Source organism: Anolis sagrei, chromosome 6, assembly GCF_037176765.1.
Source record: "Anolis sagrei isolate rAnoSag1 chromosome 6, rAnoSag1.mat, whole genome shotgun sequence".
Classification (NCBI taxonomy): Eukaryota; Metazoa; Chordata; class Lepidosauria; order Squamata; family Dactyloidae; genus Anolis; species Anolis sagrei.
Genome location: NC_090026.1, coordinates 127,539,005 through 127,561,940, shown reverse-complemented (window position 1 = coordinate 127,561,940; position 22,936 = coordinate 127,539,005). Strand labels below are relative to the sequence as shown.

The following is a 22,936-nucleotide window of genomic DNA, read 5'->3' as shown; positions in this document are numbered from 1 at the left end:
TGAATCTTATTTCGATTACTTGTCCCATCTGTCCTCAGTGAAATATTTATTTTATTTTATTTTATTTTATTTACAGCAGGGGACTCAGGGCGGATCACAATGTACATATATATGGCAAACATTCAATGCCAAAGACACACAACAGATATAGACAGCCAGCCAGAGGCTATTTATCTTTTCTGGCCACTGGGGGAGCTGTCGCTTTCATCGTCCATCTGTGACACTGATGAAGTACTTCCGCATTCCCCACATGCTTTTGCTGGAGTGCTTTGCTGGAGTCTTCTTTATGGCCTCATAAATCAGTTAATTTAGCCTCCCCACACTTTAAGGTGGTACCTAATTTTCCTACTTGACAGATGCAACTGTCTTTCAGGTTGCAAAGTTCGACAACAAGCTACACAATTGGGCGGAAGCTCACTATGATCCGGGCTGGCTTCGAACTCATGACCTTGTGGTCAGAGTTGCCACAGTCCCAGAATGAGACATCCATCCATCCTGGCCCCCAAATCCTAGGTGTGTCTATACCAGGCATGGGCAAACTTAGGCCCTCCAGGCGTTTTGTACTTCAACTCTCACAATTCCTAACAGAGATAAAATACCTCTCTTCCTTATCTCGATACTTCTTGGCACTTGGAAGCACAAGGAAAATAAACACATCATACTACTGTAAATCAACCCCAAAGCCTGGAATGGCTTACTTTAATGCAAATCTTGAAAACTACAAACTATTTACAGAAGTAGCAAAAACACATCTATCCACCTAGCTGTACATCGTTGGAAGCAGGAACACATAGTTATCTGATTTCTGTGGAATGTAAATACATTATCGGAACACTCCAAAGTTACGCTTTAGGAATCAAGCACATCTCTGTGCATTTAACTCTTACATTGCATTGCTATACCACACAGTTTAAATTATTACAATATTCGATTACATTTAAACCACCATATTCTGACAGGCTGTTAGGAATTGTGGGAGTTGAAGTCCAAATGCCTGGAGGACCCAAGTTTGTCCATGCCTGGTCTATAGGAGTCTCTAAATCTGTTGAGAATTTGCAGCACTTGCTCTGAATTGGCCTCAAAGGTGGTCAGACATGCTCATATTAACTTATCCGAACCCAGTGCAGTTCCACATTGGCATCCACACAGTCCAACCAGGCTGACTGTGCATAGGCCTATTGTACCATCATGTTAACCTTTATTGTACCATTATGTTAACCTCGAGCACCGGGATTGTGGCGCAGCTGTCTGAATGTCAGCTGCATTAAGATCACTTCTGGTCATGAAGTTCGAAGCCAGCCCGGGTCGGAGTGAGCTTCTGACCAATTGTGTAGCTTGTTGTTGACCTTTGCAACCCGAAAGACAGTTGCATCTGTCAAGTAGGAGAATTAGGTAATACCTATGTGTGGGGAGGCTAACTTAACTAATTTACGAGACCATAAAAAAGACTCCAGCAAAGCACTCCAGCAAAATGCATAGGGGGAATGTGGAAGTACTTCATCAGTGTCGCAGATGGACAATGAAAGCGACAGCTTCCCTGGTGGCCAGAAAAAGTTAAATAGCCTCTGGCTGTCTGTCTATATCTGTTGTGTGTCTTTGGCATTGAATGTTTGCCATATATGTGTACATTGTAATCCACCCTGAGTCCCCTGTGGGGTGAGAAGAGCGGAATAGAAATACTGTAAATAAAATAAATAAATATGCCATTGCTGCTGCTCCAAATTGGACACAAACCCCAATGCAAGCCTTGAAGCACCATGTTCTGAAATCAGCAAATGTCCCTGTATGATGAAGGTGGGGGATAGACACAATATATCCCCTTTTCCTGCACTGATGAACACAGGGAAAACGTGGTGTTGCTGGTGTCCCTTCTGGCAGCAGACTGGTCCAAATTAGATTTGATCCCATCGTCAAGATTGACCCAAAGCCAGTCTCCAGCAAACTCCGAAGTATCCTCCAACTTTGTCCAAAGTGGGACAAAGCTGGTCTAACCCTGCAAAACCCAAGGTCCTCACTGGAAGTCCATACACATTATGGAAACATCTAGAAGTAAATACAAGATGAGTAATTTGTTTGTGTAGACTTGTCCCCTATCTCTTGACAAAAATGGTCCAGCATCTTGTGAAACAGGCTGCCCATCACAGTGACTTGGGACAGTTTATGGCCAAAACTGACTCCCATGGAACTGGGTTGTTGTAGGTTTTTTTGGGCTATATGGTCATGTTCTAGAGGCATTCTCTCCTGACGTTTCGCCTGCATCTATGGCAAGCATCCTCAGAGGTAGTGAGGTCTGTTGGAACTAGGAAAATGGGTTTATATATCTGTGGAAAGACCAGGGTGGGACAAAGAACTCTTGTCTGTTGGACCTAGGTGTGAATGTTTCAACTGATTAGCAGTATTTATTTATCGTGTCATCCACAACCAGGACATTGTATTACATTTCTAACAGAACAAAACAAACAGACAAATTAAAAAAAAACAAAACACAAATTTTGCAAACTTGGTAGCTGATTAAATGTCCTTTGACCAGTATCTGGCCCCTTGGAGTACCTCTGGTGTTGCCGCAAGAAGGTCCTCCATGGTGCATGTGGCTGGGCTCAGGTTGCATTGCAGCTGGTGGTCAGTGGTTTTCTCTTCTCCACACACGCATGTTGTGGATTCCACTTTGTAGCCCCATTTCTTGAGGTTGGCTCTGCATCTCGTGGTGCCAGAGCGCAGTCTGTTCAGTGCCTTCCAAGTCGCCCAGTCTTCTGTGTGCCCAGGGGGGAGTCTCTCATTGTGTATCAGCCATTGGTTGAGGTTCTGGGTTTGAGCCTGCCACTTTTGGACTCTCGCTTGCTGAGGTGTTCCAGCGAGTGTCTCTGTAGATCTAAGAAAACTATTTCTTGATTTGAGTCGTTGACATGCTGGCTGATACCCAAACAAGGGATGAGCTGGAGATGTCACTGCCTTCATCCTTTCACTATTGGCTGCTACTTCCCGTCTGATGTCAGGTGGTGCAATACCGGCTAAACAGTGTCATTTCTCCAGTGGTGTAGGGCACAGACACCCCGTGATAATGTGACATGTCTCATTAAGAGCCACATCCACTGTTTTAGCGTGGTGAGATGTGTTCCACACTGGGCATGCGTACTCAGCAGCAGACTAGCATAGCGAAAGGGCGGATGTCTTCACTGTGTCTGGTTGTGATCCCCAGGTTGTGCCAGTCAGCTTTTGTATGATATTGTTTCTAGCACCCACTTTTTGCTTGATGTTCAGACAGTGCTTCTTGTAGGTCAGAGCACAGTCTAGAGTGACTCCCAGGTATTTGGGTCTGCAATGTTCTAGTGGGATTCCTTCCCAGGTGATCCTCAGAGCTCAGGATGCTTGTCTGTTCTTGAGATGAAAATGATGTCCCAGTGCAGATGGAGCTGTTGTTATTGTACTCAGCAGCAGAGTAGCATAGCGCAAGGGCAGATGTCTTCACTGTGTCTGGTTGTGATCCCCAGGTTGTGCCAGCCAGCTTTCATATGATATTGTTTCTAGTACTCACTTTTTGCTTAATGTTCAGGCAGCGCTTCTTGTAGGTCAGAGCACGGTCCAGAATGACTCCCAGGTATTTGGGTGCCCTCAATGCTCCAGTGAGATTCCTTCCCAGGTAATCCTCAGAGCTCGGGATGCTTGTTTGTTCTTAAGGTGAAAAGCACAAGCAACCAGATGCCCATCACAGTGACTCGGGATAGTTTATGGCCATAGCTAACCCCCATGGAACTGTAACAATCCATGGGTGCAACCCTTCCTTCCATTCCTTTTTCCTGTGACGACCTTTTTCTTCCTTGTAGTTGTGCCAGTGCTCTTTACCAAAGCGTTGCAGAACGTGGAATCTGAAGCCGGGGGAAAGGCCACCTTGCACTGTGAGACTTCCAGGCCCGACGCTCCCATTGAATGGAGGAAAGGAGCTGTAGTCCTTCAACCCGGTGCCAAGCATGAGATGCGCCAGAAAGGCACCACTGTTGAGCTGATCATTCATGATTTGGAGCCTGAGGATTGTGGGTCCTACACATGCAGCACTGGAGACGAGCAGTCCACCTGCTCCGTCTATGTACAAGGTGCGTTGGCCATACTTTATTTGGCTACTTCCAAAGAAAAACATGCATCTAAAACATGTACCAGTACATCAGGTTATCACTTTACAACTGTGTGGCAACACAGTGTCGTTTAAACTCTTACAAGTACCTCACACAAGTCACGTTTTGTTTCTCATTACTTGATGTCTCGGCACACGATGACTCTCAATGAATGTATCCATCAATATTGGGTTGCTGTGAATTTTCTGGGCTGTATGGCCATGTTCCAGAAGCATTCTCTCCTGATGTTTTGCCTGCATCTATGGCAGGCATCCTCAGAGGTTGGGAGGTCTGTTGGAAACTAGGCAAGTGTGGAGTACCCAGGGTGGGAGAAAGAACTCTTGTCTGTTGACAAAGATGTAAACAAACAAGTGAATGCTGCAATGGATCACCTTGATTAGCATTGAATAGCTTTGCACCCTTAAGGTTTGGCGGCTTCCTGTCTGGGAGAATCCTTTGTTGGGAGGTGATTAGTTGGCCCTGAATGATTCCTGTCTGGAATTCCCCAGTCTCTGAGTGTTGTTGGGGACTCAGGGCATTGTCACCCTGAGTCCCAAAGGGAGATGGGACCGGATATAAATAAAATTTTATTTTATTTTATTATTTTGGGGGCAATATGAGGAGATATGAGGGCATTTCTTGTAGTGCTTAATCTGGAAAAAAACTAATTTTTATCACATTAGATCAGTGTTTCTCAACCTGGGGTCAGGACCCCTGTGGGGGTCGTGAGGGGGTGTCAGAGTGGTCGCCAAAGACCATCAGTATTTTCTGTGTTCATAAGGGTTCTGTGTGGGAATTTTGGTCCAATTCTATCGTTGGTGGGGTTCAGAATGTTATTTCATTGTAGGTGAACTATAAATCCTAGCAACTACAACTCCCAAATGTTAAGGTCTATTTTCCTCAAACTCCACCAGTGTTTACATTTCGGCATATTGAGTTTTGGCGCCAAGTTTTGTCCAGATCCATCATTGTTTGAGTCCACAGTGCTCTCTGGATGTAGGTGAACTACAACTCCAAAAATTTAAGATTAGTGTCCACCAGATCCTCCCAGTATTTTCTTTTGGTCATGGGAGTCTTGTAGGTTTTTTGGGCTATATGGCCATGTTTTAGAAGCATTTTCCCCTGATGTTTCGCCTGCATCTATGGCATCCTCAGAGGTTGTGAGGTCTATAGCATCCATCTCAGAGGATGCTTGCCATAGATGCAGGCAAAATGTAAGGAGAGAATGCTTCTAGAACATGGCTGTATAGCTCGAAAAACCTACAAGAACCCAGTGATTCCAGCCATGAAAGCCTTCGCCAACTGACATGAATGTTATCAACTACCACTGGAGTCCAGTTGAGTTGAATTTTCCTTATTTTGGGCTTATTTCATTATTCAGCTTGGGTACACAACATTGCCTGGATTATTTGAAAGTCAAATTTTTAACTGTATAAAATGCATAAGGTTGTGGGTGAACTACAACTCACATCACGCCAGGTCAACCCCAAAAAACTCCCATCAGTCCTTAAAGTTTGTTATGTTGGGAAAGTTTGCTCTAGATGCATCATTGGTGGAGTTCAGTGTGCTCTCTGTCTGTAGGGTAAACTACAACTCTCACTATAGTGAGTCAGTCCCTCAAACCCCTCCAGTAGGTTGAATTGGTCATGGGGGTTCTGTGTGCTGAATTTGGTCCAGGTCCATCATTGGTGGAGGTCACAGTTTCTCTGGTTGTGGGTGAACTACAACTCACAGAAGGGAAGGTCAGCCCCCCCCCCCCCAAACCCTTCCAGTAATCAAATTTCAGCATATCAGGTATGTGCGCCTAGTTTGGTCCAGATCCATCAGCGTTTGGGTTCACAGTGCTCTTTGGATGCAGGTGAACGACAACTTCACCAAATCAAGGTGAATTTTCCCCAAAGACCTCTAGTATTTTTGTTCTGGTCATGGGTGTTCTGTGTACCAAATTATTTCCAGGTCCATCACTGGGGGAGTTCAGAGTGCTCATTGACTGCAGGTGAACTATACATCCCAGTACCTACAACTCCTATAAATTATGGTGAATTCTCCCCAAACCTCTCTCTAGTATGTTCAGTTGCTGATCAATTCCTCTGTTTGCTGTGTGCCATAGAAAAGAATAGGAAAGGGTGATGGGAGAGGAAGTGGGTGGTGGGGTCATGCAAATTCCACACCAACGGAGAGAGTTAGAAACACTGGGATGTCTGTGATGGAGGAAACACATAAAATCTAGGATGAAATTGTCTCCATATGAAATACTTCACTTGGGTGGTGGGCAGTATTGCGTATGTGGAAGACATTGGTGGGGTTCTTGGACATGTTCACGGTACTCACTATAGCCTGCAATGTCATTGGAGGGAGGGCCATTGGTGTCTCTTGACTAGTGGGAGCTATAGCTGTTCGTGGAGGCAGGAACTTGTCTGTGTAAGTGGACACCCCAGCCACATACACATATTTATTTATTTATTTATTATTTACATTATTTCTATCCCACCCATTTCAGCCCGAAGGCGACTCAGGGCGGTATACACAGTCGGCACAGTTCGATGCCGAAACAAAATACATACATTGATAAAGCAAAAACATTCAGTGCAATTAAACATAAACGACACTGCATAATAACAATTTAAAAAGAAACTATGTCCTCTGTTCAAATCTTCATCCATTTACATTGTCTTAACCGTTCCTGGGTCAATTTCCAACTCTAGTTTGTCTGTTTACTCCGGGGTTCCGAATGCTTGCTCGAAGAGCCAAGTTTTTACTCTTTTTTGGAAAGTCAGGAGGGAGGGGGCTGATCTAATATCCCTGGGGAGGGAGTTCAACAGCCGGGGAGCCACCACAGAGAAGGCCCTGTCTCTCGTCCCCACCAGACGTGCCTGTGAAGCAGGTGGGATCGAGAGCAGGGCCTCTCCTGACGATCTTAGGTTCCTGGGGGGTTCGTAGGGAGAGATGCGTTCAGATAGATAGACTGGGCCAGAACCATTTAGGGCTTTATAGGCTAAAGCCAGCACTTTGAATTGAGCCCGGTAGCAGACTGGCAGCCAGTGGAGCTGATTCAACAGGGGAGTTGTATGCTCCCTGAGCCCAGCTCCTGTTAGCAACCTGGCTGCCACACGCTGGACCATTTGAAGCTTCCGGGCCGTCTTCAAAGGCAACCCCATGTAGAGTGCGTTGCAGTAGTCTATACGGGATGTAACCAGAGTGCGGACCACCGTAGCCAAGTCAGACTTCCCAAGGTACGGGCGCAGCTGGCGCACAAGTATTTTCACTTTTATTATGTGGATAGATAGATGTTAATGTGTGACCAAATTGAATTTTGCAAGATCTTATCCTCAGCCAAACTTCCAAAGAGTTTTCACTTTTCCATGCACATCGGTTACCACAGATACTTCCCAAAGCCTCTTATATAATATCAACATTACCAGTAGGTTTGGAAGGCAAGTGTCAAACCATTATAATTCCATAATGATTTAAATCTGTTCCAATAATAATCAAAGCAATGCGTCTATGTGGGTGCGAAATATATTTCTGCATATGTTTGGATATCAATTTTGCAAACCCTCAAAAGAGGCTCAAATGGGAGATGCTGTCAGTGTTGTAAAAGGATCTTACACCTTTGTTCTCCCTCGGTGTGCGTTCTCCCGCTCTGTTACGCAGAAGAAGAGGAATTGCAGATAGTTTCTGGTTTAAAGAACACAGACGTCTTTGCGGGGGAATCGGCCACCTTGACCTGCGTGCTCTCGCGCCCCAGCGTGCAAAGCGCACAATGGTGGCTGGACGGTTCTCCCCTCCAGAGCAGCCCCCTGAACGAAATCTCTGTCCAAGATGGAAAAATCCACACGTTGACACTGAAGGATCTGGGGCCTAATGATTCTGGAATTGTGACCTTCCGAGCCGGCCCCCTCAAATCCTCCGCTAAATTATTAATCAAAGGTATTGGAATGCAATGCCAACTTTCCATCCACAAACCACACTGCTGCATATGCTTCTGGCTTCAGCTGCCCTTTAACACGGTTCTGCAAAATGGCCACCGGAAGGCATGCATTAACAAGCACAATCCTGTATTTATCTTTTTTCCCCTAAAAGAGACAAAAGTGGTTTAATAGTGCCCCATTTCTTCCAATAGAATCCTAGAATCAAAGAGTTGGAAGAGACCTCATGGGCCATCCAGTCCAACCCCCTGCCAAGAAGCAGGAATATTGCATTCAAATCACCCTTGACAGATGGCCATCCAGCCTCTGTTTAAAAGCTTCCAAAGAAGGAGCCTCCATCACACACTTGGCCAATACTTGGCCAATAAATCATGACAATGTACATCTCCCACAATTGAAGGGAGATGTTGACTCTAAGTTGGAATGTGTCCAGACGAGCGCGACTAAAATGATCAAGGGTCTGGAAAACAAGCCCTATGAGGAGCGGCTTCAAGAGCTGAGCATGTTGAGCCTGCAGAAGAGAAGGCTGAGAGGAGACATGATGAGGGCCATGTTTAAATATGTGAGGGGAAGTCCTAGGGAGGAGGGAGCAAACTTGTTTTTTGCTGCCCTGGAGACTAGGACGCGGCACAATGGCTTCAAACTACAGGAAAGGAGGTTCCATCTGAACTTTAGAAAGAACTTCCTAACTGTGAGAGCTGTTCACTGGTGGAACTCTCTGTGGTGGAGGCTCCTTCTTTGGAGGCTTTGGAACAGAGGCTGGATGGCCATTGTTCGAGGTGCTTCAAATGTGATTTTCTTGCTTCCTAGCAGGGGGTTGGTCTGGATGTCTTATGAGGTGTCTTCTTCCAACTCTGTGATTCTATTTGGAAGAGGCATTGTGCACAACCATTTATGGGACCAAAGAAGAATGAAACAGCTGTGTAAATCAGTGGTTCCCAACCTTGGGTCCTCCAGATATTTTGGACTTCAGCTCCCACAATTCCTAGCAGCTGGTAATTAGGCTGGGATGTTTGGAAGTTGAAGTCCCAAACACCTGGAGGACCAAAGATTGGTAGCTACTGGTGTGAATGAAACACAGACTTCAAGATTCGAAGTCTGGTCCTAAGTAGAACAGAACTGAATCAATTGAACTTACATTGGCCTTGTCTGTGTTCCCATCCATTCACTGGCCAACTGTACTTGGTTTGACCCTGATGGATCAGCTTGGGTTGTTGAAGTTGTGGGCCTTCAAGTCACTTCTGCTTTATGGCCACTCTAGAATCCTAGAGTTAGAAGAGACCTCATCGGCCATTCAGTCCAACCCCATTCTCCCAAGAAGCAGGAAAATCCCATTCAAAGCACCCCTGATAGATGGCTATCCAGCCTCTGCTTAAAAGCCTCCAAAGAAGGAGCCTTCACTACACTCTGGGGCAGAGAGTTCCACTGCTGAACAGTTCTCACAGTCAGGAAGTTCTTCCTAATGTTCAGGTGGAATCTCCTTTCCTATAGTTTGAAGCCATTGCTCTATTGCATCCTAGTCTTCAGGGCAGCAGAATACAAGCTTGCTCCCTCCTCTCTATGACTTCCTCACACATATTTGTAGATGGCCATCATGTCTCTTCTCAGTCTTCTCCAGGCTTAATATGCCCACCTCTTTAAACCACTCCTTATCACAGATTTGCTGAGCAAGATTGATTCAGAGGAAGTTTGCCTTTGCCTTTCTCTGAGGCTGATAAAGAGCAGTTTGCCCAAGGTTACCAGTGAGTAGCCATGGCTAAGTGGATCTCCGGAGTAATAGGATTCATCTATACTAGAGAATGAGTGCAACATGACATCTGAGAGTCATGTTGCATCTGAGAGGCACCAGCATCTTGGGCAGAGAAACTAAAGATCTTATAAAATACAATTGCCATGATTTCCTGGCATTGAATGATGGAAGTTAAAATGGTGTTAAACTGCATTAATTCTATGGTGTAGATCAGGATGGGCAAACTTCAGCCCTCGAGGTGTTTTGGACTTCAACTCTCACAACTGAAGTTAGGAATTGAAGTGGGAGTTGAAGTCCAAAACACCTGGAGGGTTGAAGTTTGCCCATGCCTGATCTACACCATATTTTGAAAGGCTAAAGTTTGCCCATGCCTGATCTACACCATATTTTGGAGGGCTAAAGTTTGCTCATGCCTGATCTACACCATAGAATTAATGCAGTTTAACACCACTTTAACTGCCATCATTCAATGCTAGGAAATCATGGCAGTTTGCTCATACCTGGTGTAGATACACCCTAGAATACAACCAGTCTTCTTGTGATCTGGATCTTAAGCTCCTCACAATTTTAGTTAACTTTGTTTGCCACTCTGGACAATTTTGTTGCATTACTGCCACTTTCACATTATTTCCATCCCTGACCAGTCCACATTACGTATTGACCTCGACCACAACAGCTACCTTAATGTCTAACCTCCTTGCTTCCACAAGCCCCGCTGCTGACACATGCAAACACTAAACTCCACCAACTAAATCGTGTTTCTCATCAGCTTTCGTGCAACTCACTCACACTGGCAGGCACTGAAAAAGTGCCCGCAGACTCCCCACAAAGGCTGCACTAATACCTGTCCCCTCCCTGACGTGTCGGTTGACAGATCCAACCATTGAGGTGGTCAGCCCCATGAAGGACCTTACTGTCGACGAGGATGGCACGGCTGAATTCATCTGCCAGTACTCCCGGCCGGTGGAGGCCAAGTGGATGAAGAACGACCAGGAGGTCCATGCCGATGGCCGGCGGATAACCATTGAGCAGGACTGGAATGTGGCCAGGCTTAAAATCCAGCCAGCTCTTCCCACGGACACTGGCATCTATTCTTGTGAAGCCGGAGGCACCAAAGTGGTGGCCATGCTCGATGTCCAAGGTGAGATCTTCTGTGGTGGAAAGAAGACTCTCGTGTGAATAAAAGAGAGCTCCTGACCTGGCCCAGCAGATTGTTTCTTTTTTTGTGGCTGCCATATTTTTCCAATCTATATTTCAATTCCTAGCTATTGAATCTACCATTTAATCTAAACTTCTCCTTCAGCTGTTACCTGTAGCAGAGAAGGTCTTTCTGAACCTTTTGAGATGATGCCCCTTGATCAATTTTACCTAAACATGTCCCCTTGGTTCATGCAAAAGTTCCTTCCATTCTTGGACAATGTCATATTCCAATGTAATGTCTTTCCTTGGAAAGTCAGCTGACCAATGAATTACCCCTAACTTTCATCTCAAGCATGGGTTCAGTTGAAAGACCTTAGACAAGTCTACCTGAGCATCAGCCTTCCTACCTGTAATATGGGAACTGTAACATGGCCTACCTTACAGGGCTGTTGTAAGGATAAATAAGAGAATGTATCCAAAGCCTCTGAAACACCCTTAATACTGAATAATACTTTTGACTTTCTATATACTTTCTAAATGGGAACTTGGTATTGTTTTAGTAGATTTTGGCTGCTATCGTTATGTGATTGTTGTTTGGGTTTATGTTGTTTTTACAGTTGTGTAGCTGTATGATTTTAACTTTTGGCTGTTCTCTGCCTGTGGAAAGACCACAATTATTGTTTATCAATAAAATGAGCATGGAAAGAACACTATTATATACATGAATGCATTTGTAATAACACACAACCTCTGTTATTGCACAATTTTCATTATCTGCATTGGTTGTTTGGAGACATGATAGGATTTTCTTCAGAAGCCTTCATATTGTTCCTAAGAATGTTTTCATAGCCTTCCTGACTGATCCTTTCAGCAATTCAAGAGAGGAATTAGGCTTGTTCAAAACATTTCATGTTAAGCAAAAAAGGAAAATGGATCTGCATTCATCTTGACATTGAATGACCTTTCTTGCTCCAAGGCGACTTGGACAACATTCAGCTTATTTGTCAGTCCCTGATAGCTTTGTGTAGTTGACAAGTTATTTGAAGCTGCAGAAATTGTGTAAATTTAGCATTGTCTTGTCACTGCAAAAACTGTTCTAAAATAAGGGTTTAGCTATAGTTGTGAATGACTCCTAACTCCCTGTCACCTTTATATGAATGTTACAGCAGCATTCAAAATAGAAGAGGCAATATCATTGGTCAGGGGGAATCAAGTGAAAAGGCCGCATCATTTCAGAGCTCTTTGTCAATATTGAGCCATATTGACTTATGAGTTAATAGCTTGACCCATATAACTGCAAGTGATACATTTCAAAACTGTGGGTAACAGCAATCCCTATATTTTATTATACTTTGGTGAAAAGCGTAAGCCCTAGGTCCCCTCACTGGAGGACTTTGGGCAAGTCTACACTGGTCAGTAAATCTGGGCCCACAAGCACTCCGAGAAGGGAAAATCTTTGGGAACAGATACTCAAGTCAAACTATGGATAAGGGGTTGCATTGCATTTCTAGAACAAGGTGAGACCTATCACCTAAAGAATTATGTCCAACTGTTCTTTGCGATCAGTCCAAGTTCTTCTGGTCCTGGCTAATGCAGTGCCTAATTGGAATGAACACAAGGATTAATATCTTTCAAAACCATTTTTGTCTTTGAACAGCCAAGAACACCATCATCCAAGGCCTGGAGAATGTCGATGCCATGGAAGGCGGTGAAGCTCTGTTTGAATGCTACCTTTCCAAACCAGAATGCTACAACTACAATTGGCTGATTGATGACGAACCAGCCAAAACCTCTGAGAACATCGAGATGGTTTATTTTGAAAATGGGCTCCGCCATCTCCTTCTCTTGAAGAACCTCACTCTGCAAGACAGCTGCAGGGTGACTTTCCAAGCCAGCGATGTGGTGACGTCAGCCTTCCTGACTGTGAAAGGTAATGACAACATAGACAGAAGGCTTCCTAGAATATATATGCACACTTTGTTAGAAAGTGCCTTTCATGTTAGGGTTTTCTGGCAGATTATGGATGTTGATATCTATCTAAATAACATCTTGAAGATAGTTAGAAAGTGCCTTTTGATCTAGTGCCCCACCTGGATTCCTGACTGTCAAAAGTGTATCATCCGCAAATAAGCTGATTTTGATTTTATTGTCCACTCCCATTCCCTGTATCTCCTTATCTTATCTGTTTGCAGAGTCTAATAATTCCATAACTAATATAAATAGTACCGAGAAAAGAGGGTAACCCTGCTTTATTCCTTGCTTAATACTAAAAGGTTCAGTACCCAAATAATTAATTATGACTTTAGCCCTGCTTTCTGAGTATATTTGTCTATTAATATGTTGGAAACCCTCTCCAAAGCCATATTTTTGAATTAGTGATTTCAGCACTGTCCAACCCACTGAGTCAAAGGCTTTATATATATCCAATGCAATAATGCCTACCTGAGCTTTCTCATTTTTTGCAGTCTCTTTAATGTTTATCAATTTGCGGACCAAGTCAGACATCTTTTGTGTAATTTAGTATGTGGCATGTGCTTTGAGAATTCATTATGTCATTTCAAACCACTGCAATATAGTTGTACAATCCTTGAATATTGCCTAATATATAGGTGGCCCTCTATATTCATGGGTTCTGTATCAATAGCTTTAAAATTATTATTATTATTATTATTATTATTATTATTATTATTATTACCCTGCTTTATCTCTCTCGAAGGAGACTCAATATGTATCCAGAAAGTAAACCTTGATTATGCTGTATGCTGAACACTACACGGATGTAGCCTCCTACCATTTCACAGATCCTCAGGCTCTCTCTGGCACTCATTTGAGTTGCTTACTATTTTATTGTGTTTAACACAGCCCAGCAAAAGAAAATCTTGGTGTTTTCATTTTTAGGCCTGTTCCTGGGACTATTTGGGGCACTGATTCAGATAATCACATTGATAGACCCCAACAGCTCTTGTTTCTTAGATATAGTCATTCTGTTTTCTATGGGTAATTAGGTAGTGACTAATAGATGGCATATGTTCTGTATCTCAAATACTAGATAGTGGGAAAGTGGTGAAATTTTTGGAATCAGCAGGTCAAATATATCCAGGAACAGATCTAACATTTAAGACACCAACATATGTTTTGGCCAGTATAATAGGACTTGTGCACCTATGGATTTTGGTATCCATTCCAGAACCAAACTCAAGTGGATACCAAGTTAGTTTGGCATCCTTTGGTGTCTTCACAGCCATTCAACTTTCCTTTCAACAGCTCCAAGGTTCCACTTAACCTTTTCTTCCTTCTTTCTTTGCCTAAATTTCAGGATGGCGTCTTGAATTCTTGCAGCCGTTGACAGACTCCACAGTCACCGCTGGGGACCAAGCGGTCTTCACTTGTGTTTTAAGTGAAGCAGTGCCAGTCCATGAGGTTGCTTGGTACATTAATGACGTGGATATCCAACCAGATGAAACCTGGGGGATCCAGGCAGAAGGAAATACGTATACACTCATACTCAAGAAAGCTCAACCACATCATTCTGGGGAAGTGACCTTTGCTGCGAGGGACGCCATTGCATCTGCCAAGTTATCCATCATAGGTAGGTGGTGGGGAAAAAACCAAGTTCTTGATGATTCTGTCTTAGCTGTGTACAACAGTATTGGTAGGTCATGATATAGCTGTTTCTGTATCATGCCCCTCTTTCTTTGCTTGGCATATTCTGTGGAATTTTAGATCAAAGATGTTTATTTCTTTCATCAACTCCAGTATAACTTGCATGATATACAGGACTGCTGTAAATGCCAGTTTTAATGCTTGGAGTCCAGATGATCTGCCTCAACAGCCTAATGCAGATCTATTGGGTGGCCCAAGCATTGCATCAATTTTCAAAGATTTGTTCTGGTTCCAGCAAATCCATTTGAAAATTAGAGTCTGTTTTGGCTTAACATCCTAACAAATCCAGAATTAGATTCAAGTGGAAAAGGTTGTTGGTTTTTAAAAGAAGGATTGCATCATGATTTTGTCTGACTTAACAGCAATGGTATTGATTTGGAAAGGAACTCAAGCAAGAAATGTCAGGGCCCCGATGGTAAAAGGTTGGGCATTTGTGAGTGTCTTGGGTGGACTCTAGACAAATAGCAGACTGTGGAGTTGGGGCTGATCATGCTTGTCCTTGGAGCTGATCAAACACATCTTTAAATGAGCCAAAAGTTGGTGGTGAAATGGGCAGTTGATGGAACGCAGTACATAGAGGGATCCTATGAGTCCAGCATTGAACCATTGCTGTGAAAGGAATACAATTCAAAGTGACCATCTAGTCCACAGTCCTCAAAGGAATGCGAATGCTATAAGGGGTGAATCCACACTGAACAGTCAGAGCAGTTTGGTGCCACTTTAACTGCTGCTCTCAATCCTTGGGGATATCTAGAAGGAGGGAAGATGGCGGACAGCAAGGCAGGCGAGATGAAGCTGAAACGACCGTGGCTTGACGAAGGACCTGAAGAAGAGGCAGAAAAACCTGTGAAAACCAAGACTGTATTGTTGAAGGCTTTCATGGCCAGAATCACTGGGTTGTTGTAGGTTTTCCGGGCTATATGGCCATGTTCTAGAGGCATTTTCTCCTGACATTTCACGTGGATCTATGGCAAACATCCATATGCAGGCGAAACAAAAATGCCTCTAGAACATGGCCATATAGCCCGGAAAACCTACAACAACCTAAAACCATGACTGTTTCTTCCAGTAATGGAGGAGAAAGCTCCAGTCGCAGCGTGGAGAAGTAGGCAGCTGAGGAAGAAGCTGAAGACTTCTCAACAAAGCCAGCTCCAGCCAAAATGTCCAAGGTTGGATTTGCAAATTGGCACACAGGTTGCAAAAAAACCACATGCAATATCCATCAAACTTGGAGCAAATAAACCTAAAGAGCCTACTCCCAACCTAGCTGCAAAACCACTTTCTGTAGCAGAAATCTTCAATGAAGATGATGATAGTGAACCTGAAGAGATACCCCCAGAAGCTAAAATGCATATGAAGAACATTGGAAGGGGTACTCCAACTTCAGCAGGACCAAAATCTTTCAACAAAGGAAAGCATGGATTTTCAGACAGCCAGAAGCTATGGGAAAGGAACATGAAACCCCACCTTGGAAATGTCCATGAACAAGAGGATTAGTTCTGTACTAAGATCTAGGGTGTTGGGGAAACAGGAGGGTATGATATTAAAGGAACAGTTTCCTTTTTTAGAGTGGTCTAAGGCTATTTTGGGTGCACAAAAATGTGTTTAAAGGTAGAGGTAATTTGTAGTTTGGGGAGGGGCACACACATTCCCTGCTAAAGATATCTGCTCTGTTCCCTTGAACTACAGCACTAGACTTCCTTGGAGTAGAATATTACTTCAGCAAACGACACCTTCCTGAATCCCATAGGTTGGAAGCAGGATGGTTAAAGTGGCATTGTACAGATACGCTTGTGAAATGGCATCCAGTTTTTCCTCTACTTCATGATGATTTTCAATATGTTACTTGAGTTATGATCCCTTGCGCACTCACCTTATACATCCCTGGAATTATGTTGTGCCCTCAGCCTTCCCTGACCCTCCTGAGGAGCCGGAGATCTTAAGTAAGACCAGTCATTCGGTCACCTTGTCCTGGTTCAAGCCGCTCAACAATGGGGGCAGTGACATCCTCGGCTACCAGGTTGAAAGGAAAAGCCCAGGCAGTGACTGGCAGCCATGCCACACCGGAGTCATCCCCAGCACAGAGTTTGTGGCGGACGGTCTCACAGCGGGACAGACCTACAGATTCCGCATTTCCGCTGTGAGCAAAGGGGGTGCTGGCAAGCCAGTGCATTTGCCTCAAAGTGTGCAGCTAGGTGAGAATTAGAGGCATCCCGCTCGGTCCTTAGACTTGCGCTATAGTCTGATATTTTGCATGATGTGTGCATTACCCTCCTGGAGAAAGACCTGCCTAGTTCTAAGCAATTTCTGGCCATGAGCTGAGTTTATAAGAAGCTGTATCCAACAATCTATGGATGAGCAAGGCTACAATTTCATGGAATTGGAAGAGAGTCCAAGGGTGATCCAGCACAACCTGGTTTTGCCATACAAGTATATATAATCAATGGAGGCTCCTTCTTTGGAGGCTTTTAAACAGAGGCTGGATGGCCATCTGTCAGGGGGGCTTTGAGTGCGATTTTCCTGCTTCTTGGCAGAATGGGGTTGGACTGGATGGCCCATGAGGTCTCTTCCAATTCTATGAATCCAAGTCCTCCCAACAGGTGCCCATCCAGGTTCTGTTGAAAGCCTTCAGAGAAAGAGGTTCTACGAGAAAACAAGTCAGTACTGGATTCCACTGTCAAACAGCTCTGACCTCCAGGAAGTTCTTCCTAATGTTTTTGTGGAATCCCTTTTCCTGTAGTTTGAATCTGTTGCTCCACATCTTAGTCTCTGAAGCTGTAGAAAGCACAGTGATTCCCTTCTCAATATGATATCCTCCCAAATATTTAAAGAAATATAATCATGGGCCACATCAAAATGAACTTTCTCACAGCTTCTAGTGTGCCTTGTTGTGTTTGATGCTACGTCATAAGTTGTGTTTCTCCTAACAAAAACAATTATGTATCATCTTGGCATGGTGTGTTGAAATACTGACATGCTGCCGCTAAAGTCTGCTTCTTCACAGATGAGATTGGTGGAGTTGTGATGACTTCTTTATACAATATTTTTTTATTTATTATTTTATTTATTTATAGTATTTATATCCTGCCCTTCTCACTCAACAGGGGACTCAGGGTGGATTACAATTCACATATACATGGCAAACATGCAATTCCAGTTAGATATACAACATATATAGATAGACACAGAGTCAATATAACATTCTAGCTTTTCCGGCTTCATGAGGGTATGCTCGATTCCGGCCACAGGTGGAGCTGCCACTTCACCGACCATTTGTGACACTGAGTCCTTTGATGGAGTACTTCCTCATTCTTCTGCACACTGCTGGAAGTTTTTATGGAGTCATAAATTAGTTAAATTAGCCTCATGGTATAAAGCGGTACCTACATTTCCTACTTGACAGAGGCAACTATCTTGTAGGCTGCATAGGTCAACATCAAGCTAGACTATTAATGGCTGGGAGCTCACTCTGACCCGGGCTGGCTTTGAACTCATCACAATTATGTAGTCATATTTTGTTATTTGCGTCTCTTTCCGCATTCTGATTTTAAAGAGACATTTGCTAGATCTTGGTCAGGCTGAAAAAGTCAGATATGTGTCCCATGAAAGCTCAGACTAGGATAATATCAGCCTTTCTGTGCCATAATGTTCTTTATTACTGTCTTCCATGAAAGCAGAAACTCTCAGTTTTGCTACATTCCTTATTTCTTCTCTCATAATGACAACCCACATTCCTAGCAAGGCAAAAACCTAACTCTGAAAACAAGTTGCTAGGTTTTTGTTGGATGGCCTTCTTTGATATTGCCTTGTTTGCTGAAGTGCAAAACCGTAATAGTGTGGAATAAATCCATTCTTCTTGATGCATCCAGTTCCAGAGGCAATTTCCGTCACTCGGCCGTTGGTGGACAAGTCTGCCGTGGAAGGGGAGAAGACTCGCCTGGAGTGCGAATTATCCAGCGAAGCCCAAGATGTAACTTGGTTCAAGGGAAAAGAACCGGTCCAGCCAGGAGGGAGATACGAAATCATCTCGGAGGGCAGAAAACAAATTCTCATCATTCATAATTTCAAGCCTGATGATCAAGGGTCCTATACCTGCATGGCATCTCCAGATGTCAAAACATCTGCCAGTCTTTCCACAGAAGGTATGTGAGTGGTTATTTCTCAATATTTTTACTGCTTTGGTATTTTCTCTTTGGCAGTCCTTTGATGGAATAACAAAACTTTAATTTCATCTTAGTCTCCACAGTGTCGATGCTGAAAGCAGTCACCGAGGAAACACCAAAACCTGCAGCTTTGGGAGAAGCAGAAGATGAGCAGACACAGCCCAGCTTACCACCTGAAGCTGCTCAAGAGGGTGACCTTCACCTTCTCTGGGAAGCTCTGGCCAAGAAGCGTCGAATGAGTCGGGAACCAACCTTGGACTCAATCAGCGAACTGCCAGAAGAAGATGACAAACTTCAGAAACGGAAGAAGGAGGAAGCTGAGATGGGACAGTACTACTCTGAAGAGTATTCCACATGCGATGAATCAGCCAAAGCAGGAGAAGCCGATTTCTCTCTCACCAGTTCAGATGATGAGTCCAGATCTGGCACACCTTCCCTGATCACGTATCTCAAAAAGGCGGGCACACCCGGTGTTAGTGTCACCACTAAAGTCCAGACCGTTTCCACTGAGAAAATCTATAAACAGTGGGAGAAGACTGGCACTGAGGCAGCTCCTCTGGCTAAGCCAACCGAACCAGAAGTGATGGAAGGAGATCTGGATGATCCTTCCATGGCTCAGGCAGCTGTGAAGATCCAAGCTGCTTTCAAAGGGTATAAAGTGAGGAAGGAGATCAAGCAGCAAGAATGTCCAGTGTTTGTGGAGACCTTCAAAGACTTCTTTGGTGAACCAGGGGGTAACCTACACTTTGAATGTGTGGCCCAAAGCAAGACTGATATGAAAGTCCGCTGGCTGAAAGATGGCAATGAAATCTTTGATGGGCGCCATTACCACATTGACATTTACAGTGATGGGACCTTTTCCCTGATTATCACTGGCTTGGAAATGGACGATATGGGCAAATACACGTGTGAAGTGTCCAACAAGTTTGGCAGCGTCTCCCACAGTGCCAAGGTGACAGTGAAGCCCCCTCCCCAAGTGCCTGTACGCAAGCACAAACCTGCCAAAAAGCTTCCTGAGAGTGAGACAGAGAGCTCCTCCGGCAGTGAGTTGGATGATGCCTTCCGCAAAGCAGGGAGAAGGCTTCATAAGCTGTTCAAATCCAAAATCTCCACTGAGATCTCAGACGTGGAGGAGGAACTCTTTGTCAGTGCTGACGAAGGAGAGATAGAGGTGGTTGACCACCAAACCTACCGTGAAGATGAAAGATACATCTACATCAAGTTTGAAATTATGTTTGAGGCCAAAACAGCTGCAAACCGGTTTAGGGAGATGTTCGCCGCTATGGGCATCCCTGTTGAGATTGACATTTTGGATCAGGGCCCCAAGAAGATAGAGCTGCGTATTGGGAAAGCCACTCCACCTGCGCCAGGTCAACTCAAGAGCCTGGTGAAACGGCCACCACCTCCTTTGCTAACATCTGATACTGGTAAGTGGAAAAGTCAAAGTTTTTTTTACTTGGAAGGTGACTCTCAGATGTTAGGGACTTTGAAGATGGCCGACGAGTTTTCTAAAATGCATAACTGGGTTCTCAGAATGCCATCAAAATGTTAACATCCTCACCTGCCATTTTGTATAATGGCTTAAGGACAAATGGGATTAGAACCTGTTATGTTTATATTCCACACATGATCTCCATAAAGGTGAAAGCAATGTTATTTGGTGTGGTTTCCCAGTTTTACTTAATGACAGGGCTGGAAAATCATTGGACTATAGATGACAATTTTCTGTGTAACATCATATATATTCATGCATAAGTCAACTTAATGTTTAAGTTGGGGGTGGTTTTTGGGTCCAAAGTTATAGGTTTTGATATGACCCCTAGATAAGTCAAAAGTCATGCTATGGAGAGGGGAAAGTGTCAGCACTGTTTCAGGATTGGGTTCAGGATTGAACAACTGTCTCTATGGGTCCAGGCTAGGATAAAAGTTCGAGGTCATCTTATTTGCTATGATTCTTCACTGTGAGATGAGATGAGAATGATTAATCATCATTGCAATCATTCCAGCTCCTGTCTTCATAACTGAACTTCAAAACCAAGAGGTGCAAGATGGCTATCCAGTCAGTTTTGACTGTGTTGTTATTGGCAAACCAATCCCCACTGTCCGATGGTTCAAGGACGGGAGAGTCATTGAAGAGGATGACCACTACATGATCAACGAGGATCAAGAAGGCTGTCACCAGCTGATCATCACAGCGGTCGTCCCGCTTGACATGGGCGTCTACCGGTGCCTGGCCGAAAACAGCATGGGAGTCTCTTCGACAAAAGCTGAGCTACGAGTGGACTGTGAGTTTTGCCACAGGGACCGGGCAGAGGACAATGCAGAAGAGAGAATGGCATCTCAAACAATATGACATGTTAGATAGGAGTACAAACAGTCCACCACATTTGTGGGTTCACTTTTTGCAGATTTGATGATTCAAGGATTTGATTAAAATGTTCTCTAGGATTTCTAGGTTCTCCAGAGCCACACTGGAAGACCTAGAGCACTGGTTCTCAACCTGTGGGTCCCAAGATGGGTTGGCCTTCAACTTCCAGAAATCCTAACAGCTGATAAACTGACTGGGATTTCTGGGAGTTGTGGGCCAAAACATCTGGGGACCAGGTTGAGAACCACTGACCAAGAGATTCTTAAGAGGTTGGCCATATAATTAATCAGGAGAACCTGGAGAAGGTTGTTTTTTTTTTTCAAATTTGCAATTTTTAATTTTCACAGGGCTCCTGTGCCCTTTGCCCCCGTATATGTGGAGGACTCACTGTAAATGAACAGGATGCTAATGGTTTGGAGGGTTCAACAAGTTCACAATGAGTTCAGAGTGCAAGTTTTGGAGAAAAAGCGTGTAAACACTGGATGAATATCACTTGGTAAATGTGGTTATACAACTGCATATTGCAGGTATGAGCAGGTGTTTTGGACTTCAACTCCCACAATTGGATTCCTGAAGTCCAAAATATCTGGAGGGACAAAGTTTGCCCGTGCCTGGCATATAGCTTTAATATATAACTGCATTTGGTTTCCAACAAAAGATGGCAATCGTTCATTGCCATGATATCTCCGTGGGGGTAGGGGGGGTAGGGTGGGTTATAAATAAAGTTTTATTATTATTTTCCTACAACTTATTATATATCTGTTGGGAGAATTTCTCCCAACCAGTTTCCCAGCTCAAGTTACATTGTTTCTCATTCTGTTCTTCAAGCAGCTGCATTAATCCCAACACACAATTCCTTTTGATAAAGCCATTCTGAAATGTGTGAAGAACAAACAAGCAATGGAGATTGCAGAACTTTCCATACAGCTGGAATCAACATATCACCAAAATCATGCATTTCCCCCTTTCTTTTCTATTCTTTAGTAACCAGCACAGATTATGATACAGCTGCAACAGAGACCTCATCCTATTACAGTGCCAAAGGGTACCTCTCCAGGTAAGCAATCACTACATTCTGAAAAATTTCTACATTACGTTAACATGGTTTAGGAGAAACTACCATTGGGGTACATTCTTAGACCTCTCAGTCAAGATATACAACTTAAGTATTCTTTATCCAAAATGCATGGGGCCAGAGGTACATTGAATTTCAGGGTTTTTGGTTGTTTTTTTTTTAAAAAAAATTGGAACACCTCTTTTTGCCTAAACATAAATAATGAGATATCTTGAAGGTTGAATCCAAGTGTAAACATGACAATCATTTGTGTTTCATATATGCCTTATACACATAGACTAATTTTACACAATGTTTTTGATAATTTTGTGCCGAAAACGAGGTTTGGTATGTTAAACCATCAGTTTACAAAGATGGCACTATGTCAACCATCCATAGGGACAATTATAGATTCTCAAATTCTATACAAGGAATGATCAACTTGTGTGCATGTGTTTCATACCTGTTTACTAGCAAAGCCTGGGGGTTGTATCTCAAAAGTGTCTTTTTCTCTCCCTTCCTGAGCCAGTCGTGAACAAGAAGGAGTAGAATCCATGACGGAAGAGGAACAGTTGCCTCAAATCCTGGACGAACTTCATGACATTCATGTAGCTCCTGGAGCTCGCTTTGCCAAATTCCACCTGAAGGTTAAAGGTAACAGAAAACTTCCATACCAGTCTTACCCATATGTTTGTATAGTGGTTGGATTATTGATAAGATGTCCTTAATTTTCCAAATCACGACAACCTGTTTCTAAAGGCAG

The 22,936-nt window shown here is 43.7% G+C and overlaps 1 protein-coding gene and 1 pseudogene across 1 annotated transcript in view; both read left to right on the top strand.

Moving 5' to 3' along the window:
* OBSCN (obscurin, cytoskeletal calmodulin and titin-interacting RhoGEF) overlaps nt 1-22,936 on the top strand; it is a 289,411-nt gene that overhangs the window by 156,683 nt on the left and 109,792 nt on the right. Inside the window, exons 55-65 of the mRNA XM_067470395.1 lie at nt 3,822-4,088; nt 7,761-8,036; nt 10,660-10,926; nt 12,583-12,855; nt 14,242-14,514; nt 16,496-16,783; nt 18,458-18,730; nt 18,826-20,178; nt 20,758-21,036; nt 22,104-22,176; nt 22,703-22,827. Coding sequence (XP_067326496.1) covers nt 3,822-4,088; nt 7,761-8,036; nt 10,660-10,926; nt 12,583-12,855; nt 14,242-14,514; nt 16,496-16,783; nt 18,458-18,730; nt 18,826-20,178; nt 20,758-21,036; nt 22,104-22,176; nt 22,703-22,827 — 3,747 coding nt within the window. The remainder of the gene's footprint in view (nt 1-3,821; nt 4,089-7,760; nt 8,037-10,659; nt 10,927-12,582; nt 12,856-14,241; nt 14,515-16,495; nt 16,784-18,457; nt 18,731-18,825; nt 20,179-20,757; nt 21,037-22,103; nt 22,177-22,702; nt 22,828-22,936) is intronic.
* On the top strand, nt 15,354-16,153 carry LOC137097281 (PEST proteolytic signal-containing nuclear protein-like; annotated as a pseudogene).